The 21,146-nt window shown below is 45.3% G+C and overlaps 1 protein-coding gene across 1 annotated transcript in view; it reads right to left on the bottom strand.

The window, feature by feature from the left end:
* The window catches only part of oprk1 (opioid receptor, kappa 1), a 26,004-nt gene extending 13,719 nt beyond the window's left edge, over positions 1-12,285 (bottom strand). Inside the window, 2 exon segments of the mRNA XM_071360606.1 lie at positions 11,306-11,575; positions 11,803-12,285. Of these exon segments, the coding sequence (XP_071216707.1) occupies positions 11,306-11,571 (266 nt within the window). The 5' untranslated portion in view covers positions 11,572-11,575; positions 11,803-12,285.
* Positions 12,286-21,146: the final 8,861 nt, after the last annotated feature.

The following is a 21,146-nucleotide window of genomic DNA, read 5'->3' on the forward strand; positions in this document are numbered from 1 at the left end:
GTTGACTCTGGTGAACCTGCTTGGGGCCAAAGCCAGGGCACTGGTACTTTTCAGCTTAGATTTACATAACAACGGCTAACTGTGCACTTCACACTGACACCTTCTCACAAAGCAACTGTTCTGATGATGCAGAGGTTGTTGATTCTGCTCAGGTCTGACAGTCCTCATTGTCAGCCATGATTCCGCACTTCACCAGTCCTCCTTGTCAGCCCTGATTCTGCTCTTCACCAGTCGTCTGTGTCAGCCCTGATTCTGTTCTTCACCAGTCGTCTGTCAGCCCTGATTCTCCACTTCACCAGTCCTCCTTGTCAGCCCTGATTCTGCTCTTCACCAGTCCTCCTGTCAGCCCTGATTCTGTTCTTCACCAGACCTCCGTGTCAGCCCTGATTCTGTTCTTCACCAGTCCTCCTGTCAGCCATGATTCTCCTCTTCACCAGTTGTCTGTCAGCCCTGATTCTGTTCTTCACCAGTCCTCCTTGTCAGCCCTGATTCTGTTCTTCACCAGTCCTCTGTGTCAGCCCTGATTCTGTTCTTCACCAGTCCTCTGTGTCAGCCCTGATTTTGCTCTTCACCAGTCCTCCTTGTCCGTCCTGATTCTGTTCTTCACCAGTCCTCTGTGTCAGCCCTGATTCTGTTCTTCACCAGACCTCCTTGTCAGCCCTGATTCTGCTCTTCACCAGTCCCCCGTGTCAGCCCTGATTCTGCTCTTCACCAGTCCCCCATGTCAGCCCTGATTCTGCTCTTCACCAGACCTTCGTGTCAGCCCTGATTCTGCTCTTCACCAGTCCTCCGTGTCAGCCCTAGTATGACTTCAGAGTGCATACACTAGCAGAACACTGATGCTACAGTCAAAAAGCAGCATTAGAATTTACACTTCCCCTTCCAATTATGATGTGGGGAGGTCAAAATAATGAAAAACTATCTACCAAATCTATTAATTTAAAAATGTTGATTACTTCTCCTTGCCATTATCATTCACCTGATAAGACAAGACATATTGAAAACCATATGATGTGGGTCCCTGGGTTGCCGGTTTGCCTGGGAGGGGTTCCCTGGGTCACTGGTTTGCCTGGGAGGGGTTCCCTGGATCACCAGTTTGCCTGGGAGAGGTTCCCTGGGTCACCAGCTTGCCTGGGAAGGGGACCCTGGGTCACCAGTATGCCTGGGAGGGGGTCCCTGGGTCACCAGTTTGCCTGGGAAGGGGACCCTGGGTCACCAGTATGCCTGGGAGGGGGTCCCTGGGTCACCAGTATGCCTGGGAAGGGGACCCTGGGTCACCAGTTTGCCTGGGAGGGGGACCTTGGGTCACCAGTATGCCTGGGAGGGGGTCCCTGGGTCACCAGTATGCCTGGGAAGGGGACCCTGGGTCACCAGTATGCCTGGGAGGGGGTCCCTGGGTCACCAGTATGCCTGGGAGGGGGTCCCTGGGTCACCAGTTTGCCTGGGAAGGGGACCCTGGGTCACCAGTTTGCCTGGGAAGGGGACCCTGGGTCACCAGTATGCCTGGGAAGGGGACCCTGGGTCACCAGTATGCCTGGGAGGGGGTCCCTGGGTCACCAGTATGCCTGGGAGGGGGTCCCTGGGTCACCAGTTTGCCTGGGAGGGGGTCCCTGGGTCACCAGTATGCCTGGGAGGGGGTCCCTGGGTCACCAGTTTGCCTGGGAGGGGTTGAAAATCCCTGGATTATTACAGGCATTGAAACAGTATTAAGAAACTGAAAGAGAATTGAACATTGAAACAGCATTTGAAATGTAAATTTTAAATGTAACCTTTATTTAACTAGGCAAGTAAGTTAAGAACAAATTCCTATTTACAATAAGGGCCTACCCCGGCCAAACCTGGACGACGCTGGGCCAATTGTGCACCACCCGATGGGACTCCCAATCATGGCTGGATGTGATACAGCCTGGATTCGAACAAGGGACTATAGTAACGCCTCTTGCACTGAGATGCAGTGCCTTAGACCGCTGTGCAACTCGGGAGCATTAAGACATTGAAACAGCATTAAGACATGATGAGGGCTGGGTATTGAGACACGGCCTGGTGATGAGGGCTGGGTATTGAGACACGGCCTGGTGATGAGGGCTGGGTATTGAGACATGGCCTGGTGATGAGGGCTGGGTATTGAGACACGGCCTGGTGATGAGGGCTGGGTATTGAGACATGGCCTGGTGATGAGGGCTGGGTATTGAGACATGGCCTGGTGATGAGGGCTGGGTATTGAAACATGGCCTGGTGATGAGGGCTGGGTATTGAGACATGGCCTGGTGATGAGGGCTGGGTATTGAGACACGGCCTGGTGATGAGGGCTGGGTATTGAGACATGGCCTGGTGATGAGGGCTGGGTATTGAGACATGGCCTGGTGATGAGGGCTGGGTATTGAAACATGGCCTGGTGATGAGGGCTGGGTATTGAGACATGGCCTGGTGATGAGGGCTGGGTATTGAGACACGGCCTGGTGATGAGGGCTGGGTATTGAGACATGGCCTTGGTATGAGGGCTGGGTATTGAGACACGGCCTGGTGATGAGGGCTGGGTATTGAGACATGGCCTGGTGATGAGGGCTGGGTATTGAGACATGGCCTGGTGATGAGGGCTGGGTATTGAAACATGGCCTGGTGATGAGGGCTGGGTATTGAGACACGGCCTGGTGATGAGGGCTGGGTATTGAGACACGGCCTGGTGATGAGGGCTGGGTATTGAGACATGGCCTGGTGATGAGGGCTGGGTATTGAGACACGGCCTGGTGATGAGGGCTGGGTATTGAGACATGGCCTGGTGATGAGGGCTGGGTATTGAGACACGGCCTGGTGATGAGGGCTGGGTATTGAGACACGGCCTTGTGATGAGGGCTGAGTATTGAAACATGGCCTGGTGATGAGGGCTGGGTATTGAGACATGGCCTTGTGATGAGGGCTGGGTATTGAGACATGGCCTTGTGATGAGGGCTGGGTATTGAGACATGGCCTGGTGATGAGGGCTGGGTATTGAGACATGGCCTGGTGATGAGGGCTGGGTATTGAGACATGGCCTGGTGATGAGGGCTGGGTATTGAGACATGGCCTGGTGATGAGGGCTGGGTATTGAAACATGGCCTGGTGATGAGGGCTGGGTATTGAGACATGGCCTGGTGATGAGGGCTGGGTATTGAGACACGGCCTGGTGATGAGGGCTGGGTATTGAGACATGGCCTGGTGATGAGGGCTGGGTATTGAGACATGGCCTGGTGATGAGGGCTGGGTATTGAGACATGGCCTGGTGATGAGGGCTGGGTATTGAGACATGGCCTGGTGATGAGGGCTGGGTATTGAGACATGGCCTGGTGATGAGGGCTGGGTATTGAGACATGGCCTGGTGATGAGGGCTGGGTATTGAGACATGGCCTTGTGATGAGGGCTGGGTATTGAGACATGGCCTTGTGATGAGGGCTGGGTATTGAGACATGGCCTTGTGATGAGGGCTGGGTATTGAGACATGGCCTGGTGATGAGGGCTGGGTATTGAGACATGGCCTGGTGATGAGGGTCGTGCTGCTGCTCCAGTTTCAACTGTTCTGCCTGCTGCTATGGAACCCTGACCTGTTCACAGGGTGTGCTACTGTGTCCCAGACCTATTGTTTCGACCCTCGTCCTCTCTCTCCCTCTCTTTCCTCTCACTCTGGTCTCTATCTCCCTCTCTCTCTGGTCTCTCTATTTCTCTACCGCACCTGCTGTCTCGACCGCTGAATGCTAAGCTATGAAAAGCCACCCCAGTCATAGACTGTCCTCTCTGCTACCGCACGGCTAACAGAACCGGAGCGCTAAATCTGGGACCAAAAGGCTCCTGAACAGCTTCTACCACCAAACCATAAGACTGCTGAACAGCTTCTACCCCCAAGCCATAAGACTGCTGAACAGCTTCTTCCCCCAAGCCATAAGACTGCTGAACAGCTTCTACCCCCAAGCCATAAGACTGCTGAACAGCTTCTACCCCCAAGCCATAAGACTGCTGAACAGCTTCTTCCCCCAAGCCATAAGACTGCTGAACAGCTTCTACCCCCAAGCCATAAGACTGCTGAACAGCTTCTACCCCCAAGCCATAAGACTGCTGAACAGCTTCTACCCCCAAGCCATAAGACTGCTGAACAGCTTCTACCCCCAACCCAAGCCTTCTACCCCCAATCTACCATTCTCTCATTCTACTAATCTACCATTCTACCAATCTACCATTCTACTAATCTACCATTCTACTAATCTACCATTCTACTAATCTACCATTCTACTAATCTACCATTCTACTAATCTACCATTCTACCAATCTACCATTCTACTAATCTACCATTCTACTAATCTACCATTCTACTAATCTACCATTCTACTAATCTACCATTCTACCAATCTACCATTCTACTAATCTACCATTCTACTAATCTACCATTCTACTAATCTACCATTCTACTAATCTACCATTCTACCAATCTACCATTCTACTAATCTACCATTCTACTAATCTACCATTCTACTAATCTACCATTCTACTAATCTACCAGTGTACCATTCTACTAATCTACCATTCTACTAATCTACCATTCTGCTGATCTACCATTCTACCAATCTACCATTCTACCATTTGACTAATCTATTAATCTACCATTCCACTAATCTACTATACTACCAATATACCATTCCACCAATCTACCATTCAACCATTCCACCAATCTACTGATCTACCATTCTACTAATCTACTACACTGCCAATCTACCATTCCACCGATAAATCATTCTTCTAATCTACAATTCTACTAATCTACCATACTACCAATCTACCATTATACCGATCTACCATTCTACTAATATACCAATCTACCATTCTACCAAGGTGGCTTAGCAGTTCAGACGTCTTTTTCCGTATTGTCGTGTCGTGTCCTGTATATATATATATTTACACCTTTTCTTCGCATATCTTTTATTTATTTTATTATCTAAGAACTCAACTACAAAAGCTTTCCTGCAAAAGCTTTCCTGCAACCCGCTTCACCAATTACAAAAAGTATTACTTACCTCAATCTGAAAATCCATCGTGGAAGCTAGCCAGGGGCTAATTCAAAAGCTAGCCTGAAAGCTAACCAGAAGCTACTCCGATAGCTAGCCAGAAGCTAATCTGTAGCTGCCCCGAAATTAGCCGGTTTGCTGGCTAGCGTTGGTGTTTCAGCTGCCCACGTTTTGTGGTCATCAGCTATTCCTTTAGCTCGATAATCTACCGGCACTTTTGTGCAACGCGACTCGGACCGGAGCATTCCGGGACTTTTTTTCTTTTTCTCTCAGTTTCCCCGGATTCCAGCCGCAGGCTCTGGACACCTGCACCTTGATTTCGCAGCTAGCTAGCTGCATACCGTGTGACTATTGGCTTACGTCGACCCCGGAGCAAACTCAAATCATGCTGGAGCTAGCCAGCTAAGGAGTTCCATCACCATCCGGACCCGTTTCTTTTGTTGCTGCTGCAGATACGGAACCCCACCGGGCCTTCACGACTGACTGCCGCGACTGACTGCCGACGTTATCTGCCCGAGGGATTTATCCAACCGGCACCTCCGTCCCGACGTTACCTGAACGCTCATCTGAGGCCCGCTAATCGTTAGCTGTCTTATCGGCTGCTATCTGAACAAAACCCCACTACACGGAACCTACCGACGGAAACGCACGAGGTATCTACAAACAGACCTCCATCCTATGCTGCTACCGATAGCCATATACCTGGCCAGCTGTCTGGATCGCCACGACCCCAACCAACCTCTACTCACTGGACCCTTATTGATCACTCGATTAAGCATGCCTCTCCTTAATGTAAATATGCCTTGTCCATTGCTGTTCTGGTTAGTGTTTATTGGCTTATTTCACTGTAGAGATTCTAGCCCTGCTCTCTATACCATATCCAACCTCTCAGTTCCACCACCCACATATGCGATGACATCACCTGGTTTCAATGATGTTTCTAGAGACAAGATCTCTCTCATCATCACTCAATACCTAGGTTTACCTCCACTGTATTCACATCCTACCATACCTTTGTCTGTACATTATTCCTTTAAACTATTTTATCGCCCCCAGAAACTTCCTTTTACTCTCTACTCTAGTAGCTCTAGGCGACCAATTCTCATAGCTTTTAGCCGTACCCTTATCCTACTCCTCCTCTGTTCCTCTGGTGATGTAGAGGTGAATCCAGGCCCTGCAGTACCTGGCTCCACTCCTATTCCCCAGGCGCTCTCTTTTGATGACTTCTGTAACCGTAACAGCCTTGGCTTCATGCATGTTAACATTAGAAGCCTCCTCCCTAAGTTTGTTTTGTTCACTGCTTTAGCACACTCTGCCAACCCGGATGTCTTAGCCGTGTCTGAATCCTGGCTTAGAAAGACCACCAAAAATTCAGACATTTTCATCCCCAATTACAAGATTTTCAGACAAGATAGAACGGCCAAAGGGGGCGGTGTTGCAATCTACTGCAAAGACTGCCTGCAGAGTTCTGTTATACTATCCAGGTCTGTTCCCAAACAATTTGAACTTCTACTTTTAAAAATCCACCTCTCTAAAAACAAGTCTCTCACCGTTGCCGCCTGCTATAGACCACCCTCTGCCCCCAGCTGTGCTCTGGACACTATATGTGAACTGATTGCCCCCCATCTATCTTCAGAGCTCGTGCTGCTAGGCGACCTAAATTTGAACATGCTCAACACCCCAGCCACCCTACAATCTAAGCTTGATGCCCTCAATCTCACACAAATTATCAATGAACCTACCAGGTACCACCCCAATTCCGTAAACACGGGTACCCTCATAGATATCATCCTAACAAACTTGCCCTCCAAATACACCTCTGCTGTTTTCAACCAAGATCTCAGCGATCACTGCCTCATTGCCTGCATCCGTAATGGGTCAGCGGTCAAACGACCTCCACTCATCACTGTCAAACGCTCCCTGAAACACTTCAGCGAGCAGGCCTTTCTAATCGACCTGGCCGGGGTATCCTGGAAGGATATTGATCTCATCCCGTCAGTAGAGGATGCCTGGTCATTTTTTTAAAATGCCTTCCTCACCATCTTGAATAAGCATGCCCCATTCAAGAAATTTAGAACCAGGAACAGATATAGCCCTTGGTTCTCTCCTGACCTGACTGCCCTTAACCAACAGAAAAACATCCTATGGCGTTCTGCATTAGCATCGAACAGCCCCCGTGATATGCAACTTTTCAGGGAAGCCAGAAACCAATATACACAGGCAGTTAGAACAGCCAAGGCTAGCTTTTTCAAGCAGAAATTTGCTTCCTGCAACACAAATTCAAAAAAGTTCTGGGACACCGTAAAGTCCATGGAGAATAAGAACACCTCCTCCCAGCTTCCAACCGCTCTGAAGATAGGAAACACTGTCACCACCGACAAATCCACTATAATTGAGAATTTCAATAAGCATTTTTCTACGGCTGGCCATGCTTTCCACCTGGCTACCCCTACCCCGGACAACAGCACTGCCCTCCCCTCTGCTACTCGCCCAAGCCTTCCCCATTTCTCTTTCTCCCAAATACAGTCAGCTGATGTTCTTAATGAGCTGCAAAATCTGGACCCTTACAAATCAGCCGGGCTAGATAATCTGGACCCTTTCTTTCTAAAACTATCTGCTGAAATTGTTGCCACCCCTATTACTAGCCTCTTCAACCTCTCTTTCGTGTCGTCTGAGATCCCCAAAGATTGGAAAGCAGCTGCGGTTATCCCCCTCTTCAAAGGGGGGGACACCCTTGACCCTAACTGCTACAGACCTATATCTATCCTACCCTGCCTTTCTAAGGTCTTCGAAAGCCAAGTCAACAAACAGATTACCGACCATTTCGAATCACACCACACCTTCTCCGCTATGCAATCTGGTTTCAGAGCTGGTCATGGGTGCACCTCAGCCACGCTCAAGGTCATAAACGATATCGTAACCGCCATCGATAGGAAACAATACTGTGCAGCCGTATTCATTGACCTGGCCAAGGCTTTTGACTCTGTCAATCACCACATCCTCATTGGCAGACTCGACAGCCTTGGCTTCTCTAATGATTGCCTCGCCTGGTTCACCAACTACTTCTCTGATCGAGTTCAGTGTGTCAAATCGGAGGGTCTGTTGTCCGGGCCTCTGGCAGTCTCTATGGGGGTGCCACAGGGTTCAATTCTTGGACCGACTCTCTTCTCTGTTTACATCAATGATGTCGCTCTTGCTGCTGGTGATTCTCTGATCCACCTCTACGCAGACGACACTATTCTGTATACTTCTGGCCCTTCTTTTGACACTGTGTTAACAACCCTCCAGGCGAGCTTCAATGCCATACAACTCTCCTTCCGTGGCCTCCAACTGCTCTTAAATACAAGTAAAACCAAATGCATGCTCTTCAACCGATCGCTGCCTGCTCCTGCCCGCCTGTCCAACATCACTACTTTGGACGGCTCTGACTTAGAATATGTGGACCACTACAAATACCTAGGTGTCTGGTTAGACTGTAAACTCTCCTTCCAGACCCACATCAAACATCTCCAATCCAAAGTCAAATCTAGAATTGGCTTCCTATTCCGCAACAAAGCATCCTTTACTCATGCTGCCAAACATACCCTTGTAAAACTGACCATCCTACCAATCCTCGACTTCGGTGATGTCATTTACAAAATAGCCTCCAAAACCCTACTCAATAAATTGGATGCAGTCTATCACAGTGCCATCCGTTTTGTCACCAAAGCCCCATATACTACCCACCACTGCGACCTGTACACTCTCGTTGGCTGGCCCTCGCTTCATACTCGTCGCCAAACCCACTGGTTCCAGGTCATCTACAAGACCCTGCTAGGTAAAGTCCCCCCTTATCTCAGCTCGCTGGTCACCATAGCAGCACCTACCTGTAGCACGCGCTCCAGCAGGTATATCTCTCTAGTCACCCCCAAAACCAATTCTTCCTTTGGACGCCTCTCCTTCCAGTTCTCTGCTGCCAATGACTGGAACGAACTACAAAAATCTCTGAAACTGGAAACACCTATCTCCCTCACTAGCTTTAAGCACCAGCTGTCAGAGCAGCTCATAGATTACTGCACCTGTACATAACCCATCTACAATTTAGCCCAAACAACTACCTCTTTACCTACTGTATTTATTTATTAATTTATTTTGCTCCTTTGCACCCCATTATTTCTGTCTCTACTTTGCACTTTCTTCCACTGCAAACCAACCATTCCAGTGTTTTTTTAGTTTTTATTTTACTTGCTGTGTTGTACTCACTTCGCCTCCATGGCCTTTTTATATTTTTATTTATTTATACATATATTTGTTTGCCTTCACCTCCCTTATCTCACCTCACTTGCTCACATTGTATATAGACTTATTTTTTTTTTCACTGTATTATTGACTATATGTTTGTTTTACTCCATGTGTAACTATGTGTTGTTGTATGTGTCGAACTGCTTTGCTTTATCTTGGCCAGGTCGCAATTGTAAATGAGAACGTGTTCTCAATTTGCCTACCTGGTTAAATAAAGGTTAAATAAAAAATAAAAAAATAAAAAATAAAATACCAATCTACCATTCTACATTCTACCAATCTACCATTCTACTAATATACCAATCTACCATTCTACCAATCTACTATTCTACTAATATACCAATCTACCATTCTACCAATCTACCATTCTACTAATATACCAATCTACCATTCTACCAATCTACCATTCTACATTCTACCAATCTACTATTCTACTAATCTACCAATCATCACCTTTTAGAATCCTGACTGATTCTGATGCAAAAAAAAGGCATCAAGGATCCAGAGAACAACATTATCATAGCCATTTCACACACACGCACGTGCACACATACAAGCTCGCATCCCCCACACACACACACACACTGACAGTGAACAATTTTTAATTGTGAAATTAATGGGAATCTAAATCTGTATTTTGACAGTTTTGGCTCTGAATGTGTTCCACTTGGGGGCGCAAAGGAACGTCCACAAACTGCAAACACACAGCAGCTCAGTGTGGCGTGTGAAACTCAGACAACTCCATGTCAAACACACAGCAGCTCAGTGTTGCGCGTGAAACTCAGACAACTCCATGTCAAACACACAGCAGCTCAGTGTTGCGCGTGAAACTCAGACAACTCCATGCCAAACACACAGCATCTCAGTGTGGCATGTGAAACTCAGACAACTCCATGCCAAACACACAGCAGCTCAGTGTTGCATGTGAAACTCAGACAACTCCATGGCATGTCATCGAGTCACTGGAGTGGGAGCAGTTGAAAGTTAAACCAGAACAAACACTATCACACAACGTCCTCATAATAATTCAGCATAGTAGGGTCCTAGTCGTTTATTTATGAATTGTTGCAATAGTTGAACAATTCATATAGATTACACCAAACCACAGTCTAGATTACACCAAACCACAGTCTAGATTACATCTAACCACAGTCTAGATTACATCTAACCACGGTCCAGATTACACCTAACCACAGTCCAGATTACACCTAACCACAGTCTAGATTACACCAAACCACAGTCTAGATTACATCTAACCACAGTCTAGATTACATCTAACCACGGTCCAGATTACACCTAACCACAGTCCAGATTACACCTAACCACAGTCTAGATTACACCAAACCACAGTCCAGATTACACCAAACCACAGTCTAGATTACATCTAACCACGGTCTAGATTACACCTAACCACAGTCCAGATTACACCAAACCACAGTCTAGATTACATCTAACCACGGTCTAGATTACACCTAACCACAGTCTAGAATTGTCAGGTTTATTCAATGCATTTCTAGCTTCCTCTCACTGAGTTCACTCCTGTTATCAAACTGCTATATTCCAAACACTTTGTGTAATGCTTATGAGTAAGTGTCCAGTGATTTACATATGTAAATCACAGTCTAGATTACACCTAACCACAGTCTAGATTACACCTAACCACAGCCTAGATTACACCTAACCACAGTCTAGATTACACCTAACCACAGTTCAGATTACACCTAACCATGGTCCAGATTACACCTAACCACAGTCTAGATTACACCTAACCACAGTCTAGATTACACCTAACCATGGTCCAGATTACACCTAACCATGGTCCAGTGCTGGGATAAAAACTCCCAAGGCTGCATGCTTGGATCTGTGGATCTGTGCTAACGTAGTGATGCCTTCATCTATGCATCACATAGCCTATAACCCCTAGTTTACTCCACATGGACCATACAGGTAAGGGACAGGAGTAGACTAACCTAGTCAGAACATGACTAACTCACCTGATGATGACAAACATGACCAGACAGTTTCCAACCAGTCCGACCACAAACACTACGGAGTACATCACCGCTATGATAAGGATGATTGGCGACATGGGCTCCGGGTCCCCCAGCCAGCTGCCATTAGCTGTGTAGTTGAACAGCTCTGGGAAATCTGGCTGCCACGTGAAGTTGAGGAGGCAGTCCTCGAGGCGACCGGATGGGCACCGGTCCTCCTTGAAGATCTGCACCACGCCGTTACTGTCATGGGAACCGGCGCTGGCCATGGTGCTGAAACCAACCGGGCCAGAGGAGAGACACGAACTGAATGTTACACTGACAAGTATAGTGCTATTCTCAAACGGTGCGTTGTTGCAATAATTAACATGACATTTGCATGTTGAGGCATTTGTACAAGTTTGAATATAGGCTGTAGGCTAATTATCTGAAGATAATATTTTAAACAGAAAAATGTTCAAGGACATGGACACCCATCATTCAAATAATATCAATCTTACCTTTGATAACTGCTTCTTTTAAAGTTGACTGGAGTGAAAAGTGTCCGCAGTTAAACAGGATATTTTACCATGAACAAACCTTGATCATCCATCCTTTCCAGAAAATAACCGTTTACCCTGGTAGTGCTAGCTATCACGGTATCACGCGCTCTCAATCAGATTTCCCCGCATGAACTAGCCACTGACTTCCCCAGTGGCTCCAAGCCTAAGGCTCTTGCCGTGAGTGACATCAGAGCTGAGAGAAGGCGAAGACTGAGCCCACCTAGACACAGGAACACACGGCTATATGCAGCAAGCCAAACTGAAAAGATGGTCGTTTCCAATATGTAGTCTAAATCATCATTCATTCTTCCCCACTGCAATTTTTAGTAAGAGTTAATCCTTCCTCAATGAAATGTATATTATTCCCCAGCCATAAGTAGACGGCAAGCAGAATAACATATCTCTTTTCTATACCCAATTCAACTATGTAATTATACTGTTTTATCATTGATAATAGCCTACACGTCTGTATACTTCTCCAGTGATATTTAATGACTAATTCATTATTTAGTAATCTCCTCATCAACCAACTGTGTGCTTGCAAACTCAGGCTGAGTAAAGACAGAGACAGAGAACATATTCAGGTTGCCAGGCTCTCCTCACCCGTGTCTTTACCATGTGGACCTCACTCAGTAACTCTATCTGACATCTAGATTCTAGAAGACAGTATGGAGGAGTGGATTGGTTGATTCTAGAAGACAGTATGGAGGAGTGGATTGGTTGATTCTAGAAGACAGTATGGGAGAGTGGATTGGTTGATTCTAGAAGACAGTATGGGAGAGTGGATTGGTTGATTCTAGAAGACAGTATGGGAGAGTGGATTGGTTGATTCTAGAAGACAGTATGGGAGAGTGGATTGGTTGATTCTAGAAGACAGTATGGGAGAGTGGATTGGTTGATTCTAGAAGACAGTATGGGAGAGTGGATTGGTTGATTCTAGAAGACAGTATGGGAGAGTGGATTGGTTGATTCTAGAAGACAGTATGGGAGAGTGGATTGGTTGATTCTAGAAGACAGTATGGGAGAGTGGATTGGTTGATTCTAGAAGACAGTATGGGAGAGTGGATTGGTTGATTCTAGAAGACAGTATGGGAGAGTGGATTGGTTGATTCTAGAAGACAGTATGGAGGAGTGGATTGGTTGATTCTAGAAGACAGTATGGGAGAGTGGATTGGTTGATTCTAGAAGACAGTATGGGAGAGTGGATTGGTTGATTCTAGAAGACAGTATGGGAGAGTGGATTGGTTGATTCTAGAAGACAGTATGGGAGAGTGGATTGGTTGATTCTAGAAGACAGTATGGGAGAGTGGATTGGTTGATTCTAGAAGACAGTATGGAAGAGTGGATTGGTTGATTCTAGAAGACAGTATGGGAGAGTGGATTGGTTGATTCTAGAAGACAGTATGGGAGAGTGGATTGGTTGATTCTAGAAGACAGTATGGGAGAGTGGATTGGTTGATTCTAGAAGACAGTATGGGAGAGTGGATTGGTTGATTCTAGAAGACAGTATGGAGGAGTGGATTGGTTGATTCTAGAAGACAGTATGGAGGAGTGGATTGGTTGATTCTAGAAGACAGTATGGGAGAGTGGATTGGTTGATTCTAGAAGACAGTATGGGAGAGTGGATTGGTTGATTCTAGAAGACAGTATGGAAGAGTGGATTGGTTGATTCTAGAAGACAGTATGGGAGAGTGGATTGGTTGATTCTAGAAGACAGTATGGGAGAGTGGATTGGTTGATTCTAGAAGACAGTATGGGAGAGTGGATTGGTTGATTCTAGAAGACAGTATGGGAGAGTGGATTGGTTGATTCTAGAAGACAGTATGGGAGAGTGGATTGGTTGATTCTAGAAGACAGTATGGAAGAGTGGATTGGTTGATTCTAGAAGACAGTATGGGAGAGTGGATTGGTTGATTCTAGAAGACAGTATGGGAGAGTGGATTGGTTGATTCTAGAAGACAGTATGGGAGAGTGGATTGGTTGATTCTAGAAGACAGTATGGGAGAGTGGATTGGTTGATTCTAGAAGACAGTATGGGAGAGTGGATTGGTTGATTCTAGAAGACAGTATGGAAGAGTGGATTGGTTGATTCTAGAAGACAGTATGGGAGAGTGGATTGGTTGATTCTAGAAGACAGTATGGGAGAGTGGATTGGTTGATTCTAGAAGACAGTATGGGAGAGTGGATTGGTTGATTCTAGAAGACAGTATGGGAGAGTGGATTGGTTGATTCTAGAAGACAGTATGGAGGAGTGGATTGGTTGATTCTAGAAGACAGTATGGAGGAGTGGATTGGTTGATTCTAGAAGACAGTATGGGAGAGTGGATTGGTTGATTCTAGAAGACAGTATGGGAGAGTGGATTGGTTGATTCTAGAAGACAGTATGGAAGAGTGGATTGGTTGATTCTAGAAGACAGTATGGGAGAGTGGATTGGTTGATTCTAGAAGACAGTATGGGAGAGTGGATTGGTTGATTCTAGAAGACAGTATGGGAGAGTGGATTGGTTGATTCTAGAAGACAGTATGGGAGAGTGGATTGGTTGATTCTAGAAGACAGTATGGGAGAGTGGATTGGTTGATTCTAGAAGACAGTATGGAAGAGTGGATTGGTTGATTCTAGAAGACAGTATGGGAGAGTGGATTGGTTGATTCTAGAAGACAGTATGGGAGAGTGGATTGGTTGATTCTAGAAGACAGTATGGGAGAGTGGATTGGTTGATTCTAGAAGACAGTATGGGAGAGTGGATTGGTTGATTCTAGAAGACAGTATGGGAGAGTGGATTGGTTGATTCTAGAAGACAGTATGGGAGAGTGGATTGGTTGATTCTAGAAGACAGTATGGAAGAGTGGATTGGTTGATTCTAGAAGACAGTATGGGAGAGTGGATTGGTTGATTCTAGAAGACAGTATGGGAGAGTGGATTGGTTGATTCTAGAAGACAGTATGGGAGAGTGGATTGGTTGATTCTAGAAGACAGTATGGGAGAGTGGATTGGTTGATTCTAGAAGACAGTATGGAAGAGTGGATTGGTTGATTCTAGAAGACAGTATGGGAGAGTGGATTGGTTGATTCTAGAAGACAGTATGGGAGAGTGGATTGGTTGATTCTAGAAGACAGTATGGGAGAGTGGATTGGTTGATTCTAGAAGACAGTATGGGAGAGTGGATTGGTTGATTCTAGAAGACAGTATGGAGGAGTGGATTGGTTGATTCTAGAAGACAGTATGGAGGAGTGGATTGGTTGATTCTAGAAGACAGTATGGGAGAGTGGATTGGTTGATTCTAGAAGACAGTATGGGAGAGTGGATTGGTTGATTCTAGAAGACAGTATGGGAGAGTGGATTGGTTGATTCTAGAAGACAGTATGGGAGAGTGGATTGGTTGATTCTAGAAGACAGTATGGGAGAGTGGATTGGTTGATTCTAGAAGACAGTATGGGAGAGTGGATTGGTTGATTCTAGAAGACAGTATGGGAGAGTGGATTGGTTGATTCTAGAAGACAGTATGGGAGAGTGGATTGGTTGATTCTAGAAGACAGTATGGAAGAGTGGATTGGTTGATTCTAGAAGACAGTATGGGAGAGTGGATTGGTTGATTCTAGAAGACAGTATGGGAGAGTGGATTGGTTGATTCTAGAAGACAGTATGGGAGAGTGGATTGGTTGATTCTAGAAGACAGTATGGGAGAGTGGATTGGTTGATTCTAGAAGACAGTATGGAGGAGTGGATTGGTTGATTCTAGAAGACAGTATGGAGGAGTGGATTGGTTGATTCTAGAAGACAGTATGGGAGAGTGGATTGGTTGATTCTAGAAGACAGTATGGGAGAGTGGATTGGTTGATTCTAGAAGACAGTATGGGAGAGTGGATTGGTTGATTCTAGAAGACAGTATGGGAGAGTGGATTGGTTGATTCTAGAAGACAGTATGGGAGAGTGGATTGGTTGATTCTAGAAGACAGTATGGGAGAGTGGATTGGTTGATTCTAGAAGACAGTATGGGAGAGTGGATTGGTTGATTCTAGAAGACAGTATGGGAGAGTGGATTGGTTGATTCTAGAAGACAGTATGGAAGAGTGGATTGGTTGATTCTAGAAGACAGTATGGGAGAGTGGATTGGTTGATTCTAGAAGACAGTATGGGAGAGTGGATTGGTTGATTCTAGAAGACAGTATGGGAGAGTGGATTGGTTGATTCTAGAAGACAGTATGGGAGAGTGGATTGGTTGATTCTAGAAGACAGTATGGAGGAGTGGATTGGTTGATTCTAGAAGACAGTATGGAGGAGTGGATTGGTTGATTCTAGAAGACAGTATGGGAGAGTGGATTGGTTGATTCTAGAAGACAGTATGGGAGAGTGGATTGGTTGATTCTAGAAGACAGTATGGAAGAGTGGATTGGTTGATTCTAGAAGACAGTATGGGAGAGTGGATTGGTTGATTCTAGAAGACAGTATGGGAGAGTGGATTGGTTGATTCTAGAAGACAGTATGGGAGAGTGGATTGGTTGATTCTAGAAGACAGTATGGGAGAGTGGATTGGTTGATTCTAGAAGACAGTATGGGAGAGTGGATTGGTTGATTCTAGAAGACAGTATGGAAGAGTGGATTGGTTGATTCTAGAAGACAGTATGGGAGAGTGGATTGGTTGATTCTAGAAGACAGTATGGGAGAGTGGATTGGTTGATTCTAGAAGACAGTATGGGAGAGTGGATTGGTTGATTCTAGAAGACAGTATGGGAGAGTGGATTGGTTGATTCTAGAAGACAGTATGGGAGAGTGGATTGGTTGATTCTAGAAGACAGTATGGGAGAGTGGATTGGTTGATTCTAGAAGACAGTATGGAAGAGTGGATTGGTTGATTCTAGAAGACAGTATGGGAGAGTGGATTGGTTGATTCTAGAAGACAGTATGGGAGAGTGGATTGGTTGATTCTAGAAGACAGTATGGGAGAGTGGATTGGTTGATTCTAGAAGACAGTATGGGAGAGTGGATTGGTTGATTCTAGAAGACAGTATGGAAGAGTGGATTGGTTGATTCTAGAAGACAGTATGGGAGAGTGGATTGGTTGATTCTAGAAGACAGTATGGGAGAGTGGATTGGTTGATTCTAGAAGACAGTATGGGAGAGTGGATTGGTTGATTCTAGAAGACAGTATGGGAGAGTGGATTGGTTGATTCTAGAAGACAGTATGGAGGAGTGGATTGGTTGATTCTAGAAGACAGTATGGAGGAGTGGATTGGTTGATTCTAGAAGACAGTATGGGAGAGTGGATTGGTTGATTCTAGAAGACAGTATGGGAGAGTGGATTGGTTGATTCTAGAAGACAGTATGGAAGAGTGGATTGGTTGATTCTAGAAGACAGTATGGGAGAGTGGATTGGTTGATTCTAGAAGACAGTATGGGAGAGTGGATTGGTTGATTCTAGAAGACAGTATGGGAGAGTGGATTGGTTGATTCTAGAAGACAGTATGGGAGAGTGGATTGGTTGATTCTAGAAGACAGTATGGGAGAGTGGATTGGTTGATTCTAGAAGACAGTATGGAAGAGTGGATTGGTTGATTCTAGAAGACAGTATGGGAGAGTGGATTGGTTGATTCTAGAAGACAGTATGGGAGAGTGGATTGGTTGATTCTAGAAGACAGTATGGGAGAGTGGATTGGTTGATTCTAGAAGACAGTATGGGAGAGTGGATTGGTTGATTCTAGAAGACAGTATGGAGGAGTGGATTGGTTGATTCTAGAAGACAGTATGGAGGAGTGGATTGGTTGATTCTAGAAGACAGTATGGAAGAGTGGATTGGTTGATTCTAGAAGACAGTATGGAGGAGTGGATTGGTTGATTCTAGAAGACAGTATGGAGGAGTGGATTGGTTGATTCTAGAAGACAGTATGGAGGAGTGGATTGGTTGATTCTAGAAGACAGTATGGGAGAGTGGATTGGTTGATTCTAGAAGACAGTATGGGAGAGTGGATTGGTTGATTCTAGAAGACAGTATGGAGGAGTGGATTGGTTGATTCTAGAAGACAGTATGGAGGAGTGGATTGGTTGATTCTAGAAGACAGTATGGAAGAGTGGATTGGTTGATTCTAGAAGACAGTATGGAGGAGTGGATTGGTTGATTCTAGAAGACAGTATGGAGGAGTGGATTGGTTGATTCTAGAAGACAGTATGGAGGAGTGGATTGGTTGATTCTAGAAGACAGTATGGGAGAGTGGATTGGTTGATTCTAGAAGACAGTATGGGAGAGTGGATTGGTTGATTCTAGAAGACAGTATGGAAGAGTGGATTGGTTGATTCTAGAAGACAGTATGGAGGAGTGGATTGGTTGATTCTAGAAGACAGTATGAAAGAGTGGATTGGTTGATTGTAGAAGACAGTATAGAGGAGTGGATTGGTTGATTCTAGAAGACAGTATAGAAGAGTGGAGGTGTTAATTCTAGAAGACAGTATTGAGGAGTGGAGGTGTTAATTCTAGAAGACAGTATGGAGGAGTGGAGGTGTTGATTCTAGAAGACAGTATGGAGGAGTGGAGGTGTTGATTCCTGTAGACAGTATGGAGGAGTGGAGGTGTTGATTGCAGAAGACACTATGGAGGAGTGGAGGTGTTGATTCTAGAAGACAGTATGGAGGAGTGAAAGAGTGGAGGTGTTGATTCTAGAAGACAGTATGGAGGAGTGGAGGTGTTGATTCTAGAGGACAGTATGGAGGAGTGGAAGTGTTGATTCTAGAAGACAGTATGGAGGAGTGAAGGTGTTGATTCTAGAAGACTGTATGGAGGAGTGAAAGAGTGGTGTTGATTCTAGTCGACAGTATGGAGGAGTGGAGGTGTTAATTCTAGAATACAGTTTGGAGGATTGGAGGTGTTGATTCTAGAAGACTGTATGGAGGAATGAAAGAGTGGAGGTGTTGATTCTAGTTGACAGTATGGAGGAGTGGAGGTGTTGATTCCTGTAGACAGTATGGAGGAGTGGAGGTGTTGATTGCAGAAGACACTATGGAGGAGTGAAAGAGTGGAGGTGTTGATTATAGTCGACAGTATGGAGGAGTGGTGGAGTGGAGGTGTTGATTCTAGAAGACATTACAGAGGAGTGGAGGTGTTGATTCTAGTCGCCAGTATGGAGGAGTGAAAGAGTGGTGTTGATTCTAGTCGACAGTATGGAGGAGTGAAAGAGTGGTGTTGATTCTAGTCGCCAGTATGGAGGAGTGGTGGAGTGGAGGTGTTGATTCTAGAAGACATTACAGAAGAGTGGAGGTGTTGATTCTAGAAGACATTACAGAGGAGAGGTGTTGATTATAGTCGACAGTATGGAGGAGTGAAAGAGTGGTGTTGATTCTAGTCGACAGTATGGAGGAGTGAAAGAGTGGTGTTGATTCTAGTCGACAGTATGGAGGAGTGGTGGAGTGGAGGTGTTGATTCTAGAAGACATTACAGAAGAGTGGAGGTGTTGATTCTAGAAGACATTACAGAGGAGAGGTGTTGATTATAGTCGACAGTATGGAGGAATGAAAGAGTGGAGGTGTTGATTATAGTTGACAGTATGGAGGAGTGAATGATTGGAGGTGTTGATTCTAGTCGACAGTATGGAGGAGTGAATGATTGGAGGTGTTGATTATAGTCGACAGTATGGAGGAGTGAATGATTGGAGGTGTTGATTATAGTCGACAGTATGGAGGAGTGAATGATTGGAGGTGTTGATTATAGTAGACAGTGTGGAGGAGTGAAAGAGTGGCGGTGTTGATTATAGTCGACAGTACGGAGGAGTGGATTAGTTGATTCTAGATGACAGTATGGAGGAGTGGAGGTGTTGATTCTAGAAGACAGTATGGCGGAGTGGAGGTGTAGACATTTTCGTTAAGACGTTGGCATATCTATGATAAAGAAATAGTATAGGTTTTACATTCGGAGATCTTTTGTTATCTCAATAGTAAAACCTCTTCGCTTTTTAGTCGTAGATATGGTTAGCTACTAAACAGCAAGCTACAACGTTACAAACAGACCCCTAAAGCTAGGTATACAAGCAAAAGTTAGCACATGACTGGAGTTGGCTATGTAGCTAGCCTAGCGAATGCTAACTTGCTATACGCATCACCTAGCAATCGTAACTTGTTAGCAAACGTGTAACATCAGCAACTGTAAATAATTATGCTAGCTAGCCGTGTAGCATAATTGACAAGGGTTGACATTGGTTATAATTATGACTTCGGATACATTTCAATCTCACAAAATTAGAGGCATGACGCAAGATAGGATTCCAAACGGATGTAAATAACAAGTATTACATATCCAGCTAGCTAGCTAAGTTTACTAGCAAATAGTGAGGAGAAAGAATTGTTGTAAATCTCTACAACTGAAGCTGGTTTTACGATAAAAATATTTGCCTAAGCATGCCTGATAGACATGGCTGTAGGTAGATACTGTCTGCCTACCTACCTAGGCTCATTTGTACAGTCTGGTTACTGTGCAAAGGTTGAAGATTATGCCATATTTCATATTATATAATATAATGATATTGTCGTAAATGTAATCTCTGTGCCTGTATGCATTTTCAACAAGTCTAACCTCATGTTGATTTTATGCTGTTGTTCAAACTGTACAATAGAGTATCATTTTGCGGGTGCGGTTGTCTTACAGACAATACCATGTGGTGACTGGACTTCTTCCTGGAGTAGATTCCAGATACAGAATTCCTTTGCCTGCGTGTGTCATTGTAGCAGAACTGTTTCCCGTGAACTGTGTCCTTCTCGAGGGATTCGACATTATGCTGGATTTCAAGAAGATGACTTATGAGGAGCTGAATGGCAGTTAAATCATGACAACACTTCTCCCACAGCTTTACAAGTATTCCCTGAAATGGACTGTATGTTTCTTTGGAGTGGCAATTTCATCATGACCACCTCTTCCATCATCTGATGATCACCAGTTTTCTTAGCAACAAATTGTTACACCAGATAATGTGATTTACCAAATATTTTTGGTATCCATTACTGGGAGTTACAGGATAGGCACTGTTTGGTGTAGGACAGGGAACTTCCAATCAACCTTAGCGATGCCGTCTTCGTCCTCGTGTAACAGTTTAGCTTCCGTCCCTCTCCCCAACCTGGTCTCCAACCAGGGACCCTCTGCACACTGCCTCCCACAAAGCATTGTTACCTATCGCTCCACAAAAGCCGCGGCCCTTGCAGAGCAAGGGAAATAATTACATGAAAGTTTCAGAGTGAGTGACGTCACCGATTGAAACGCTACTAGCGCGCACCCCGCTAACTAGCTAGCCATTTCACACCCGTTACACTCACCCCCCGTTACACA

The sequence above is a fragment of the Salvelinus alpinus genome, chromosome 23 (assembly GCF_045679555.1).
Source record: "Salvelinus alpinus chromosome 23, SLU_Salpinus.1, whole genome shotgun sequence".
Lineage (NCBI taxonomy): Eukaryota > Metazoa > Chordata > Actinopteri > Salmoniformes > Salmonidae > Salvelinus > Salvelinus alpinus.